Consider the following 15,542-nt stretch of genomic DNA (forward strand, 5'->3'; position numbering starts at 1 on the left):
GCTCGTCCGTGGCTCTGGCTCGTGACCCTCTTTGGGGTTCAGAGTCTGAGTTGAGTTTCTTGCAGTCGAGCATTCCCGGCACCAATAAGCTTGAGGGACTTCCCAGGATGACCGGCTGTGCCCTGCCCCCTGGCTGCAGCCACGTGGGCAGAAAGTCAAAAATGAAGACTCAGAGAAATTGGAGGTATGCCACCAAAAGCACGATCAACAAAAGATGAAATGGATACACTGGAAATATCAAAATTAAAAGGACACCATTAAGAAAGTGAAAAGACAACCCACAGGATGGAAAAAAATATTTGCAGATCCTTGCAACCACAATATGTAAAGAACTTTTACAACTCAACGATAAAAAGGACAAAGACTTAATAGACATTTCTCCAAGGAAGATATGCAAACGGACGAGAAGCACATGAAAAGGTGCTAACATCGTCACTCATCAGGGAAACGCAAACCAAAACCATGTGAGACACCATGTCTCACCCACCAGGACAGCCAGAGCCAAACGTCACAGGACGGCAAGGGGCGGAGCCTCCCACACGGCCGGCAGGCTGTGAGGCGGGCGTCCACATGGAGAACACCTGGGCCTCAGTGGGGTCGTTCCTCTCGACGCCAAACAGAGGCCCCACGTGACCCAGGTGCGAGCCCAAGAGAACTGGAAACCTGTCCACAGGCTTGTGTGTGCACATCCACAGCCGCCTGAGAGAAGAAACGAGCCAGGTGTCCGCCAGCAGCTGAACAGACCAACAACACGGGGTCCATCCACGCCACGGAATGCCACTCAGGCACGAAGAGGAATGAAGCACTGACCTGCTACAGCGCGGATGAACCCTGGACACGTTATGCTGAGTGAAGGAAGCCGACACAAGGCCACACGTCACGTGATTCCCTTCACATGAAAGGTCCAAAACAGGGCAACCCATGGAGAACGAACACAGGTCGTGCGGCTCCCTGGGGGTGGTGGGAAGACAGCGGGTAGTGGAGTTTCTCTCTGAGGTAGGCAAAGACGCTCTGCGATTCCCAGCGACAGTTGCGCACGTCTATGAAAATACTGAGAATCAGGAGTTGTACGTGTCACGCGGGTGAACTGCGGGGCATGTGAACTAGATCTCAATACAGCTCAAGAATGAATTTAAAGAAAACAGTCGCCAGTGAGCCCAGGTCAGGGTGGAACGGGCGTGAGGTCTCTGCTTTACGGTCCCACTGCCTCGCGCTGTGTGACAAGGCAGCCGTGAGGACAGGCACCAGGCAGCCCCAGCCTCATGCCACCCGCCTTCCCAGGACCCTCGCTCTCCCTCTGGGCCTTCTCCAGACCTCGTGACATCTGCACGGAACAAGAACCAGAGCCTCTGCCAGAAAGAATGCGGCTCAGTGGTCTCTGCCACCACACCAGGCCGGGCTCCCAGCCAGCACCCCTCCGTGGAGCATGGGGAGTCCCGCTTTGCAGCCGCTGCACCCGTGAGCACACAGGTGTCACGCACAGCCCCATCCAGGAGCGGGTCCGCACACGGCGTTGCACGCCCATCCCTGAGCTGCCGCCTCACGTGGACATAAACACGATGCCTTTGGAAAGGCTGCAATCCCCAAGCGGTCACTTGGCATAACGCACAATAGCATTATCATTATTGTTGTCACAAAAACATTAACGAGACACATGAAACCACAAGATGATGAGCCATTATATTCTCAGTTGCGGTCAAAGGCCATATGGATGGTGGAGACAGAGAGGGAGGGCTGGAGGAGCCTGGAGCACTGCTGAGAGAGGCTCAGACCCCGGCCTGGAGCCGGGTGCCCCGTGGAAGGCGGCCGTCAGCAGGGTCAGAGCCTGGGCCGCCTGCAGGTCCGGCGGAGACCTGTCCCCCAGGACTGGGGACGTCTGCTTGCACGGAGTGGCCCACTCTGCGGCTGGGCCTTTAGACGGGGCGAAGGGAACGGCTCAAGGGCCAGGCTGCCACAGCACTGCTCACGCCTGTGTTCACAGCCCCCGAGAGCAGCTTGGTTCCAGGCTGAGGGTCGGCCCGCGTCAGGAGCAGCACCCCACTTCAGCCTCCCATCCTGTCGCTGACCAGCTGTGCGCCGGCGGGCACCACGGGGCACTGTGGGCCGCTGTAAAACGGGGGACGCCAGCACCAGAAACCACACAGCCCGAAACCTGGACCAGATGGTGCGTGTGAACCGCCCCCGGGCTGCCGGACGGTAGCTCGTCAATGCGTGTTATGCGGGGGTGAGCGCTGGGGGCCGGGCAGCTGTGAGGGCTGCAGCGGCGAGCTGGGGAGGCCCAGCTCCATTGAGGGGCAACCTCAGCCACCCACGGCAGCCCACCTCCAGGGCTTGGTGCCAGCCTGGGCTATGTGGGGTCACCACGGAGACTGGAGATACGGCAGTGACACAGAGTGACGGGCACCTGCTGAGCTGAGGCCGCTGCAGGAGATTCAGGTGCTTCGCGGGTGTTCGGGGGGGTTCAACTGAATCGAGGGGAGAGGCAAGCGGAGGCCCAAGCAGGAGGTGAGGCAGGGCAGTCTCCGAAGGCAAGTGGGTAGGGGCCGATGCAGGGCAGGGGTTGCAGGGGAAGATCAGGGAGAGCGCCCAGGGGCTGGGCGACGTGGAGGGGGCCAAGCGCAGGAGACCCCCTGCCCACTGCCCAGGAGTCCAGCCAAGGCCAAGGGGATAGGGTGCAGGGCGAAAGCAGCCCTGGGGCCCCACCCCAGTCCTTCCCTGTCCTTGATGAACCCGAGGCAGAAAGAGGCCAGCGGGTCCCCACCAGCCAGGCCAGGACCTGCAGTTGGCTTTTCCCAGAGACTCCTCCTCCGCCTCCTGTCCCTCCAAAGGACCCTCCCCAGGGGCCTCCTGTCCACTCGGATCCCCCCACGGTCTCTCCCAGACCCAGGCTACCACCAGACAGGGAAGCAGGTTGCCTCTAAAGTCCTGGGTGGTGCCCCAGGGTCCTCTCCTGCAAGTGGAAGGGCCTCTCGGGCACCTCTAGAATGGGGGATGTGGGGACACGGGGTGAGAGGTAGGGTAGGGAGCTGTCCCCCAAGGGCCCCGCGCAGAACCGCGAGGTCTACTGCACCCTCGACACCCTAAGAGGCCGCCTGCCCCGGGTCCTCGTCGCCGGCTGGCGCCACCCGCCTACGCCCCTGGTTTGGCTCCCGCCCCAGCGGGAGGCGGGCGGGAGTCCCGGGGGCCGGTGCGCTGCGGGCGGCGGCCGCGAGGGGCGCTGCGGGGGCCGCGGTTAAAGGCCGGGCACGGGGGCGCGCGCTCAGAGGGAGCCGCGCCGCAGCCGCCGCAGCCGCCCCTGCTCCCCGCGGCTGACCGGAACCCGGTCGCCGGGTCCCTGCGGCCCCCGCGGACGCCGGACCCCGCACCGGACCCCAGCCCGGCACCTGGGCTCGGCGCCGGGAGCGCGCGCGGGCGGGCGGGCCGGGGGCGACATGGGGAAATTCCAGTCCAAGCACGGTGAGATGCGGGGCGGCGGGCAGGCGGGGCGGCGGGCAGGCGGGCAGGCAGGCGGGCGGGCGGGCGCCGGCCACTCACTGTCCCTTCCCTCTCCCCGCGCCCTCCGGCCGCGCCGCAGCCGCTGCAGCCTTCAAGCGGAGAGAGAGCCCCGAAGGTGAGCGCGCGGGGCGGCGGCCGGGGCGCGCGACTGCCACCGGGGCTGGGACCCGAGCACAGAGCGCGACGCGCTTTCTGCCTTCGAGGCCTGGGGGGCGGGGAACCTGGCCTTGGGGCCTCCGGGAGCGCACAGGTTTCCCCGCCCCAGACCGCGACCCCGGCCCCCCGCCGGAGCCCCGCGCCCCAGGCCGCGCGGCGAGGGGTGGGCGCGCCGGGCGACGGGGCGTCGTCCAGGCGCAGCTCCCGCGGGCTTACCGGGCGTCTCCTTCCCTCCTCGGTGCCCCGTTTCCCGCGCGTCCGCCCACGGGGCCGCAGGGGACAGCTTCGTGGTGTCTGCGTACCTGGGTGGCCGCAGAGGCACGGAGGAGGCGGAGCGGCGGGGCTGCGTGGAGCACGGCACAAGGGACAAGCAGGTAGGCGTGGTGGGCCCGGCGGCCCCGCTGGGGCCAGGGGACCTGAGTAGCAGCGTTGTGCCCTCTGACCCGGACCCAGGACCCCAGGGCAGAGAAGGCGAGGGCCCCGACGGCCCAGAGTGACTCGGGCTGGGCCAGACGGCCCCTCCCTCTGCGGGAGGGGGGATGTGGCGCGAGGCCTCACTCTCCCAGGCTGGAGGAGTGGGGGCAGGGCTGGGGAATGACCTGCTTTGGGCTCAGTGTTCCGCACAGCAGTGGCGGCCAGAGTTGAAGGCCGCCGTGCTGCCCATCTGCCGTGTGGGTGACCGCTGGCCTGCGGGGATGCTCACGGGAAAGCCAGGCTTCAGAGGGACAGCCAGGGCCACCCGGGCTGCAGGTGCTGTCAGGGGCTGCAGGGGTCCCACTCAGGACCCAGCGCCCCTGAGAGTGGATTTGGAAGGTGTTCCATCCAGGCCTGGGGCACCAGAGGGGCCTTGGGCAAACCAGACTGCGCACATTCGCCAGGGAGGAGAAAGAGGCCGGTGGACGGTCGCGGGCATTAGTGTGGACTGGAGTTGGGTAGGTGGCCATGCCAGATGACTGAGACCCCCTCCTCGACCATGGCTTGCTCCCCTCAGAGCCCCCTGCAGACAGAGTGCAGCAGCTCACGGGCACGTCAGCTCTCCTTTTGGAAAGACGCTTTTCTGGCCGGTTGATAAATGGAAAGTTCTGAGTGTATTTGTAAACACTTGTGTGGCCTCGTCCTGAGAAGGGGCCCAGATACGCCCTGAAATCAAACACACACTAGAGTTACGCTTCCTGCTTTCTGGGGGTGAAATTTTACTCCCATACCTGTGAAGGTAGGAACTCCATTTTACAGTATTTGCTGGGTACTTCATAGTAAGGTTGCATGGACATTTGCTCCTCGGTACCAGGGGCCGCCCCAGCTGGTCTCTGTCCCTCCTTTGGGCTGATTCTGTTTGCCTGGGCAGGTGGGTGTTGGTAACGGGATGGTGTTTCCTTCCCGCTTGGTCCTCCTGTGTGTAGGAGGCGGCAGGTAACCCAGAGCGGTCGAGGGCATGTCCACCACCTGACCCTGTCCTGCCAGCCACCCGCCTGGGGGCGTTCTCCTGGGCGTGGGCACGGTGGGCCTTGGAGCTCTCGGGCGGGGCCGTCGTTAGCTCAGGACGCGGACAGTACAGCAGAGCAGGTCCCACACGCAGGCGGTGTTCGTCCCGGGCTGCGGGCTACGGAGACGGAAAACAGAATGCTTCCGCTGTGGCCGCGGGCTATAGTGCCAGGTTACGATGGTTTCTTAGGCCAGTGGACTCCATGCTCTCGGGACGTTCTTGAAAGAACAGTGTGGGGTTTGGCTTGGGTTGTTCCCTTGTTATTTTGTTCTCAGCTGTGGTCTGAATGTTTGTGTCCCCCCCAGAATTCATGTGTTGAAACCTAGTGCCCCGTGTGATAGATGCAGAGGATGGCCTTTTGGGGGTGATTCGGCCCTGAGGGCAGAGTCCTCACGATGGGGTCAGTGCCCACATGAGAGCCCCAGAGCACCGCGCGGCATTACAGGCAGAAGGCCAGGTCTGCCGGCCCCTCGGTCCTGGACGTCCAGCCTCCAGGGCCGTGAACGATGAATTTCTGTTGTTTATAAGCCACTGGTCTGTGGTGTGTTGTTGCCGCAGCCTGAATGTCATGCGACAGCCTCATTTCATGACACCACGACGTAGAAAGGAAAAATCTCAGAATAAGGGATGGGCCTTTAAATGTAATACATTTTATCTTTCCTCTCCTTTTCCCATCTTTTCCTCATTTGGCCACGGGGCTGTGAGCCATGCTGGGAGTTTAGACCCCCCCGGCCCAGGTGCTCAGGTGTCTCGCTGCCGCACCGCTGACCCCCCTCGCCGGGCACCTCCACTCCTGCCTCTGCCCGGAAGTTGCTCTGTCGGGGGACATTGGGGTGTCAGGTCCTACGTTCCTCCTGTTTCCGGTCCTTCCCCTCGTGTGGTGTCCGGAGCCCCGTCACCGTCCCTGCCCTCCCAGGCGATGTCCCAAGGAAGGCCAGCCTGACTGTGCAGTGCCCCCAGGACACCTGACTGGGGTCAGCGAGGGGACACGTCCTCCTTTTCTGAAGGCCGCCCTCCTGTGCTTCCACGCAGGTCAGTCCTGGTGCGCCATGTTGCCACAAGAACTGTCCCAAATGACCTCGTGGAAATTAAGTGCATGCCCACCATCTAACTCTCACCTGCCCTCACTCACCATCGCCCCCCCGCAAAATAAAGGAAATGAGGTTGATTTTGCCCACTAGTTAGTGAGTCATGCTGGCTCCTGGTGCCTACTTAGTGCACGTCTAATAAGGTCTCCGATAACTGTGAGTGTTTTCGGGCAGATAGATGCCCGCTTCACGATCTAGAGTGGTCCTCCTCATTGATTCTGAGAGACGCTGCCTCGCTTCATTGCCAAGGGGCCCCAGGGGCCTGGGGTTGTGCAGCTGCCGGCCGGTGACGCGGGACATTGGCAAGAGCGGCACAGAGGATGCAGCAGGGAGTGACTGAGGCTGCACGTGCGTTACAGTCGGGAGGAGAGACGGCGGTCACAGCGTCAGCGCCTGACCGTGCTGTTCCAAAGGTGGGGCCGGCGGAGGCCAGGGCGAGGCCCTGTGGGGATACGGCTGCCCCTCCCGGGCACGCGCTCACTCGCCATCTGCCCGTCTGATTTCTCCATGCTCCCTGCGGGGCGGGAAGAGTCCAGAAGACAAGAATCACCACTAACAACTGAAACTTTGTTGTGACTCAAACACAGATGTCTATTGAGTAAGCCCAAGAAAGGGAATTCCAGCCGGCTCCAGAGGCGTGGGAGGCGCCCCGTGGCTTCTGGATGCCCCCCTGTCCCCCGCCCCCGTCCCCAGTCACCGTGGAGCCGTGGTGTGCGGCGTAAACCACACGTTACGGGGCTGTGTCCTGTCCTGTGGATGCCAGGGCTCCTCCTCAGCTGTCGAGCCGCAGCCACGGGGAAGGAGTGGCCTGGGTGGCTTCCAGCAGGACAGGTGGTGGCGCCGTAGCCACCGTGCAGCTCCACAGGCTGACCCCTGGCCTTCCGTGACCCGCGCTCTGGGGACGCGTGATCTGTGGAGTCCTGGCCTGCGTGGGGCGTCCGGGCCCCACTCCAGGACCAGCCAGGGGGGCTTGGCTTTCTCTCAGGGGCCCGCTGCGCACCCAGGGCCCTGTTTCTGCCCTTGGATGTGGCCTGGCCGTGTGTGAGGCCAGCACAGGTGCGCACGCAAGCCTGGGGGCTCCTGTGGATTTGGGGGCAGCAACCACAGGCCCGAGGGCCCAGACCTCACAGGTCGGCAGGGAATCCCCCCAAGGTCGGGCGGTGTCAGTGTCCCTCACCCCGCCCAAGCTTGCAGAACTGCAGATGGCCCCCCTGGACCCCGCTTGGCCTACGGATGAGCCAGGTGGTCCTGACTGATCCGCCTCTGGGGAGCCGCTGGGCTGGGGACCCTGGAACTGCAAGGCCGCTTTGCGGGAAATGCCTGGAGGGGGCGGGGGAGACGGGGTGGCCTGAGGACCCCGGGAGGGAGCCGGCTGCTCTGAGTGTGTCCGGGCGCGAGTGGCCAACGGGTGCCTCTTCCTCACCGGGAAACCTGGGTGGCTGCTGTCTGCAGGTGGGCCTCCCGGTGGTGGGGGGGGGAGCCACCGCGCCCGCCTGGCTGTCCCCGGGGCGGGGAGTGCAGGAGGTTGGGGTCGTTTGTGGGCCTGCAGCCAATGGCATCTGACGACCAGGAGGCGCTGAGGGCACGCGGGCGGGCCAGACGCCATGCACGTGGCACCCGCCCCAACCAGGTGCCCAGGGCGGGCGTGAGGGCAGAGCGTGGGCCTGCCTCGCACGTGCTCTGGCATCCTCGTGTGGGTGGCAAGGACTCTGGGATGTGGACCCGGCGAGGCTGCGGCCGGCGCCCCGACCTCAGGGCCCGGGTGGTGGGTGGAGTTAGCCGTGGCAGGGCTGGAGGCGGGCAAAGGCTGTGCCCCAGGGCAGGACAGTGGTGGACGGAGGCACCGCCCTCGGGGTGCTGGTCTCTTGAGAAGCCCCCAGCTTCTGCCTGCCCTGGGGACACGTTGGCACGTGACACTGAGCCACCACTCTCACGTGTGCCCTTGGGGGCAGCCGCAGAGAAGCCCCACGTGCAGACCAGGGTCGGTGCTCGGGCGGAGGACGGGGAAGTTCATGGAGCGCCCCCGCTCGGGGTCACTGTGCTGAGAGGAGGGGCCTGCAGGACGGCGGGGGGCCTGGAGCAGCCCAGTTGGCTGCTGGGTGGGCGGAAACATCAACTTTACAGCAGTAGAAGAAGAGGCCTGCTGTCACCCTGCTCTGCTCAGGACGTGACTGGCCACCGTGGGAGAACCTGGTGCCACATCCAAGCAGCACCTGTTCCTTATCTCGCCTTCATTTTCCTCTGTGGAGAAGTAGTTAAGTGAATGACCTAGAGGGGTTTTGTTGAAGTCTTGCCTGTTATCTTTTCTTTAAAAATCCATGCCAGTTCGCAGTCTTCAGAAGTCAGCCCTCAGCCCTGGTAGCTGTCTGGCCGAACTGCCAGCTTTTAAAGGGGGTGTGAGCACAGACCCAGATGCAGTGGTAATCCAGAGTGTCGGTGTGGCCCCGGCCCCTGGCCCAGCAATGCTGCGCGACCGACTCAGAGCCCTGGTGAGGAGTGAGCCGGGTCCTTACAGCCCTGACACTGTGGGGTTCGAGGTGAGCTTAGGGTGATGAGTGTCAGTGAGTAGGTTCTGTCCTGGGAACTGAGACCCCGCTGTGCACACACGACTCCTGGCCTCCGGAGCGATCTTCCTGGGCACTGAGACCCCGCCGTGCACACACGGCTCCTGGCCTCCGGAGCGATCTTCCTGGGCACTGAGACCCCGCCGTGCACACACGGCTCCTGGCCTCCGGAGCGATCTTCCTGGGCACTGAGACCCCGCCGTGTGTGCCGAAACAGACTAGTCTCTCATTTGAGCAACAGAGTGACCGACAAGATCTATATTTTAGTTCCATCTCCCTTGTTGGCAGCACCTGTTCTTCAGCCGCCGTCACCTGGGCGGCCAGTGCTCGACCAGAGCTTGCCGGCAGGGCAGCACGGCCGTGGCTGAGCCAGTCCGCAGACCCTCCCTGGGTGGGGAGGAGGTGGACGGGGCTGCCCCGCCCCTCTGACCCGCCTCTCTGGGGGTCAGGAGTTAGGTCAGGGGTCCCCAGTCCCCGGGCCGCGGAACCGGGCTGCACAGCAGGAGGGGAGCAGCGGGCGAGCCAGCGAAGCTTCACCTGCCGCCCCCCGTCGCTCGCGCTACCGCCTGAGCCACCCCCACCCCCCGTCGCCCCCCGTCGCTCGCGCTACCGCCTGAGCCACCCCCACCCCCCGTCGCCCCCCGTCGCTCGCCGCTACCGCCTGAGCCACCCCCACCCCCGTCGGCCCCCCGTTCGCTCGCGCTACGCCTGAGCCACCCCCACCCCCCGTCGCCCCCCGTCGCTCGCGCTTACCGCTCCTGAGCCACCCCCACCCCCCCGCCGCCCCCCGTCGCTCGCGCTACCGCCTGAGCCACCCCCACCCCCCGTCGCCCCCCGTCGCTCGCGCTACCGCCTGAGCCACCCCCACCCCCCCGTCGCCCCCCGTCGCTCGCGCTACCGCCTGAGCCACCCCCACCCCCCGTCGCCCCCCGTCGCTCGCGCTACCGCCTGAGCCACCCCCACCCCCCGTCGCCCCCCGTCGCTCGCGCTACCGCCTGAGCCACCCCCACCCCCCGTCGCCCCCGTCGCTCGCGCTACCGCCTGCGCCACCCCCACCCCCCGTCGCCCCCCGTCGCTCGCGCTACCGCCTGAGCCACCCCCACCCCCCGTCGCCCCCCGTCGCTCGCGCTACCGCCTGAGCCACCCCCTCCCCCCGTCGCCCCCCGTCGCTCGCGCTACCGCCTGAGCCCCCCCCACCCCCCGTCGCCCCCCGTCGCTCGCGCTACCGCCTGAGCCACCCCCACCCCCCGTCGCCCCCCGTCGCTCGCGCTACCGCCTGAGCCACCCCCACCTCTCGTCTGTGGAAAAATTGTCTTGCGCCCAGCAGCCCCTGAGGCCAGAAAGGTTGGGGACCGCTGGGTTAGGCCGTCGCTTTCTCCGGAGGTGAGACACTGAGGCCACGCACGTCCCCTGTTCTCACTCCCGCCATATGGCCGGGGGCAGCCACCCGGGCAGCCCCAGCAAGGCTGTCAAAGAAATACTGCCCACAGGTAACGACCGGGAGCCCCGTGATGTGGCCCCTTTGAAATGGGGGCGGCTCCCCCCACCCCGCAAAGCCGTCCTCTCTCCCCTTGTTCGCGGGAGGCGGCCTGCGTGGTGGCCTCATGGCCACCCAGAGCCCGCTCTGGGCCCGGTGCTGCCCGCCGGTCACTTGCTCTCAAGCCTCTGGGCCACAGCCTCCGCTGGGGTCCTACGAGGAGGGGTGAAGCGAGGGGCGTGCGGAGAGCAGAACGGGAGCGGGCGCCAGTGCCGCGGGGCCGGTCTCCGTCCTCACTGCCCGCAGGGGCGGTGGTGGATGGCAGCCCACCCGTGGGCAGTAAGCGTGATGGGCCCGAGCTTCCTGGCTTTCACCCCAGGGCCCTGTGAGCTGCGCCCGCAGGTCACAGCCCCCCGAGAGGCTGGGTGCTCCAGGCGGGCCTGGCAGGCGGGGGGTCACGGTGGCCCCTTCCTCTCCTTCTCCCTGAAGAGGGCAGGCCTGCGGCTGCCGTCCCCAGTTCCCGGTCCCCGGAGCGGAGGCTCGGCTTCGGAGCAGCGGTTCGGGCCCGGCCAGGCACGGCCCATCTCCTGAGTTTGCCCTGCGCTGGGGTTCAAGGGAAGCCGCCTGCTGGGTTGCTGCACGTCGCTGCCCCCGGGCCTTGGCCCCTCCTGGGCGTGAAGTGGGGCCTCTCCCAGGTTGACCCTGCATCAGACAGTCGCTGGGTTTGGAAGAAAAAGCCTGTGTCGAATGGAAGCTCTTGAGGAGGATGCCGCGGCCGGAAGCAGGCCTGGCGTGCGGGTCACCGCGGGGCCGCCGGGTCGGTGACCAGCCCCCAGGAGTGCGCGGCGGACCTGCTCTCTCCACGGGGCCCGGACGCCTGCTGCCCTTTCTACCCAGCAAGGTGCCTTCTGGACAATTACGTGTGTGGAGCGAGGGGCTGACAGCATCGCAGCGGGAACCCTGGCTGCTGGGAGAGGAGGAGGGTGCCCGGCCCTCACAGGGAGAGGTGGCCTCGGCGATGGGCCGAGTGTGGGTTTCCTGGGGCAGCCATAACAAAGCCCCATGGACAGACGGACAGGCGGGCGGACGGGGCGGCTTAAACGACGGACTGCTTGTCTCCGTCCTGGAGGTGGAGGGTCCAGGTGTCCACAGGCCACTTCCCACCAGGGCCTCGCTCCCCTGCCTGGAGGCACCGCCCCTCCTGTGTCCTCCCAGGGTCACCCCCCTGAGATGTGACGGTCTCTTCGTCAGGACACAGGCTGTGGGATCAGGGTCCGCCCCGGTGACCTCATCTTACCAGAGGGCCTCCGCGGTGACCCCACCTCCGCACATGGTCACCTTCTCGGGAATTGGGGTGCAGTGCGGCCCTGATGGGCTGTGAGGCTTTCCTCGGCTCAGGACCGGCTCTGTCCCCTGCATGTCCACCCTCCACGTCCACCCCGTGCAGGCCCCGCCGCTGCTCTGACAGCCGACACTCAGCCAGCTTTCTGGGCTCTGCCGTCCCAACCAGGCCTGCGGCTCGAGTCCCTGAGCTGGTGCATTTCCGGGTCGGGGTCTCCTGGGGAGAGAGGCCCGAGGGGGGCCTGGGCCTCGCACAGGGGCGGCTCCCGTGGCCACGCTGACCGAACGCTCCTCCGCCCCCATGCGGCGGCCGCCTTTGCACCCCAGCTGGGAGCTGCACGGGCGTTGCTGCTCCGGGCCAGGGTCCCCTGCAGCCCCGGGTCCCCCTGGGAGGGCTTCTGGGGAAGCGGGGCCTGGGGGAGGGGACCGCATGCCTGCGTTTCTGGTTCCTGCCTCCAGAGCTGAGGTCTGTAATCCTCCGGTTGTTGTGCTTGGAAGAGGGTGGATATTTCTACGCTGGTTCCACGGCCTCCCTGTAACAGCTTTTGTAAAAGAGCCTCCTCTGTTCTCTGGAGAAGAAACCCTTGAAACGCACCTCCCTCTCTGAGCACTAATTTCCTTTCCCTGCGACCAGAAGGCAAAGAATCTCTAGGAGGACCGGGCCCTCACAACCCACGGGTCTAAGCCTTGCCCGTGGGGGTGTGTCTGCAGCTCCCAGTCTCACCCCCTCCAATCTCTTCTCAGAAGAGAAGGGAAGCCCCCCTCCCCCCTCCCTTCTCCCCTTTCCCCCTCCCCGCCCTCCCCCACTTCTTTGGGCTGTAGGAGGTTGGTGACCCCATCCAGAGGCCAGTGCACCCTGACATCCTGGGGCACGTTGCATCCTTCTGGCCTGAAGGCCATCTTCTCAGATCTTTCTCCCCCAGGAAGACGGGGCCGTCCCTGCCTGGGGAGTTGCAGATGCCCACGTGTACACCCTAAACCCACGAGGTGCTGGCCCACTGCCCTGGGGTCCCTGGATCCTCAGGTGAGGGTTGGGCAGACCCCAGACCCCACCGGGAGGCGTTGGGAATTCTTCCTGAGGGAGGCTGGACCCGTGATCTTACCTGTGGTCAGCAGGCACTGGGGCATTTGACCGTGGATCTTTCTGGAGTTCTAGGTCTTTGATGGCTAAAAGCACACGTTGGGAATGCCTTAAAGTTAAATATTTTAAAATAGTTATGTAAAAGAGCAGCCTTGGGCTCCCTTCGTTGGTCTCCTAGGGTGGCCGTGACAAAGTGCCACCAACTGGCCGGCCTAAAATGACAGACGTTTACTCTTTCTAGAGTGTGTTAGAGAGGTCGGACCTCTGACACTGAGCTGTCCCAGGGCTGCGCTCCCTCTGGAGGCCCTGCGGGGGGGTCCTCCCTGCCTCTTCCAGCTTCTGGGGGCTCCAGGCCCGTGAGAATGTAGTCTAACGCCGCGGATTTCCACTTGGGTGCGAAAGGGATTCCGGCAGTTTCTTTCCGCGAGCTGGTCGGGAAGAGGCCCTGCACCTCGTGGCCCGCAGGCCCGTCCTGGGCACCTGGTTTCTGTGTCCAGGGCTCACGGTCTGGCACCCTTCCCTCCTCGGCACGCGCCCCTCTGGCCCTTTGGCAGCTACAGGTCAAACGTCTCCGTTGGCCTCTCCCCGGCCCGGGAGCGCCTGTCCGGCTGCCGCTGGGACGTCCACTCCCCACAGCCTGGACAGAACTCCCGATGTACCCCTGGGCCTGCGTCCACAGCCTGGCCTGCTTGGGACAGCCCCGTGGTCCCCGGGCCCTCGGTCTCTGGCACCCCCATCGCTCAGCAGATCTGCCAGCCCCCCGGTTGGCCTGGAGTCGAGAAGTGCCCATGTGGGCCGCCTGCTGGGCCTCTGCGCTGGCCAAGTGTCCACACGCGGCCAGGTAGGCACGTTCCTCCTCCCAGAGCCGCCTGCTGGCCCTTGGAGCCTGTGCCGACTGACTCCCGCCTGCCTCCCGGCCACCCCCTGTCCGCTCTGCCGGGTTTCACGTGTTGCGCCGGCCCCTGGGATTTTTGCTCACTCCTTGGCCCGAGCCCTGCCGTGGACGTCTGGCCTGTCTGGGGGGCCTCAGGCTGCCCACCAGGACTGTCCACCTTGCCTGTTTCAGACCCCTGCCCTCCTACCTGCCCGACTGAGTCATCTTCCCAACACCGGCCAGCCGGAGCTGGGTCACTGAGGTCCCAAGGGTCCCGGGCTGGGGAAGCCCCGCTGGGGGGCCAGAGTCCAGCTGGCGACCTCTGTGACCTCGGCCGATCACCACGTCTCCACCTGTGGGTGGGGGTGGGATTTGGGTGCTCCCGACCGGCGCTGGATGTGGTCTGTATCCACACCGCCCACAGCGGTCACTGCCGGCCACGCTGGTGCCCGGAGTGTGGCGAGTGACAGGAGACCTGGATTTCTAATGTGGTTTCATTCATAAATTTAAACGTAAGTAGCCACATGTGGCTGTGGCTGCCACGTGGACAGCACAGCTCCAGAAAGCTCCATTTGATGTCTGCTAAGCCCCGGGGCCCCTCCCCCTGCAGCTGCAGTTTGGAAAGTGCAGAGCCCCAGCGAGCTTGGCGGGTCTCATGTATTTCAAGGAACCGTCAACGGCCAGTGTCTGCAGGCATAGGCAAATCCCTGCTCATTTTTGACCATGCTGGAGGTTTGGGTTTTAAAATTGGCCGGAATCCTTTTAGATGCAAGAAAGCAAAGCAGATCATTAGCACCAGGGGTTCAGTAGTTTTTGTTTGGCAAGCATGTAATGCACCTAAATGTACAAACACACAAATAGGAGAGAGGACCATCGGAGACACACACTTTGGCTCGGAAAGGAGGATAAACTTAAGTTCAGGAACATTGACTCCCCTCCGTCCCTCGCTGGGGCCGTGAGAAGGGTGAAGGCTGTCCTTGGTGGTCCCAGATCCAGATGATACACCGCGGTCTGCTTCCAACCCACAGAACCCTCTCCCCAAAGGGGTGTCAGCAGAGCAGCAGAAGCGGTGAGGAATCCATCTCACACCACAAATTAAATTAATTGGCGGGGACACTGCCGAGGGCCCTGCTTTATAATCCACGGTGGAGCTGCCCAAGGGCCCACGGGAGAGAACACGGGCGGGCACGGCCGTGCAGCTGATCGTCTGTGTCACGGCTCTTCCCACACCCTCATGTAAACATACCCACGGAGTCAGAGGTGCTGGAGTTTGTGGGTGAGGAAGGAGGACAGTGAAAGGATATCTTGGAAGAGAAAGTCTGGGGTCCAGACTCCACTGGCATCAGCGTCCACGGCTATTGAGTACACGGAACCCTCCCGGGCAGCAGGCTCAGGGCTCCTCCGTGGGACAGCGCACCCTGCGTCTGCAGCTGGTGTTCGTCTGGGTTTTTCTGAGTCACACGGAGATCCCAGGTGACTAAAGGGCGAGCAGAGGGTGCTGGGGTGTCTACGTGGTGGGGACAGCCCCTCCAGGGGGACTGCAGTGCCCTGGGATGGAGGACCCCATGCCCACCCATGAGCCCGGGACACCTGCGCCTCCTTCGAGGCTTCTTAAGGAAAACCTGGAGAAGGGCTGTGAGGCAGGAGCGGGTCTCCTGCACTCGGGGTTCTTCCCATGCTCCCCAGACTTTCCCAAACCACGAGGCTGCCCTGGGCCTGGCGACGCTTCTGAGACGAGATCATCATCGTTTAACAAAGAGGCTTTTCAAAGGAAGAAATGCAGATGGTCAACAGGCACACGAAAAGGTGCTCAGTGGCGCTAATCATCAGGGAAATGCAGATCAAAACCACGAGGTGTCACCTCCCACCTGTCAGGATGGCCATCATCAAAAAGACGAGATAACAAGTGTTGACGAAGGTGTGGAGAAAAGGGAACCCTCGTGCACTGCTGGTGGGAATGAAAATTGGTGCAGCCCCTGTGGA

The 15,542-nt window shown here is 64.5% G+C and overlaps 1 protein-coding gene across 3 annotated transcripts in view; it reads left to right on the forward strand.

The window, feature by feature from the left end:
• The first annotated feature begins 3,291 nt into the window (after window positions 1-3,291).
• Window positions 3,292-15,542, forward strand: part of NKD2 (NKD inhibitor of WNT signaling pathway 2) — a 28,075-nt gene continuing 15,824 nt past the window's right edge. The window contains exons 1-3 of one of the 3 annotated variants that reach the window (XM_036848625.1): window positions 3,292-3,456; window positions 3,575-3,610; window positions 3,928-4,025. In XM_036848625.1, the coding sequence (XP_036704520.1) occupies window positions 3,432-3,456; window positions 3,575-3,610; window positions 3,928-4,025 (159 nt within the window). In that variant the 5' untranslated portion in view covers window positions 3,292-3,431. The remainder of the gene's footprint in view (window positions 3,457-3,574; window positions 3,611-3,927; window positions 4,026-15,542) is intronic. The other 2 variants (XM_036848628.1, XM_036848627.1) reach the window with 2 other exon arrangements.

This window comes from Balaenoptera musculus, chromosome 3 (assembly GCF_009873245.2).
Source record: "Balaenoptera musculus isolate JJ_BM4_2016_0621 chromosome 3, mBalMus1.pri.v3, whole genome shotgun sequence".
In the NCBI taxonomy this organism is placed as follows: domain Eukaryota; kingdom Metazoa; phylum Chordata; class Mammalia; order Artiodactyla; family Balaenopteridae; genus Balaenoptera; species Balaenoptera musculus.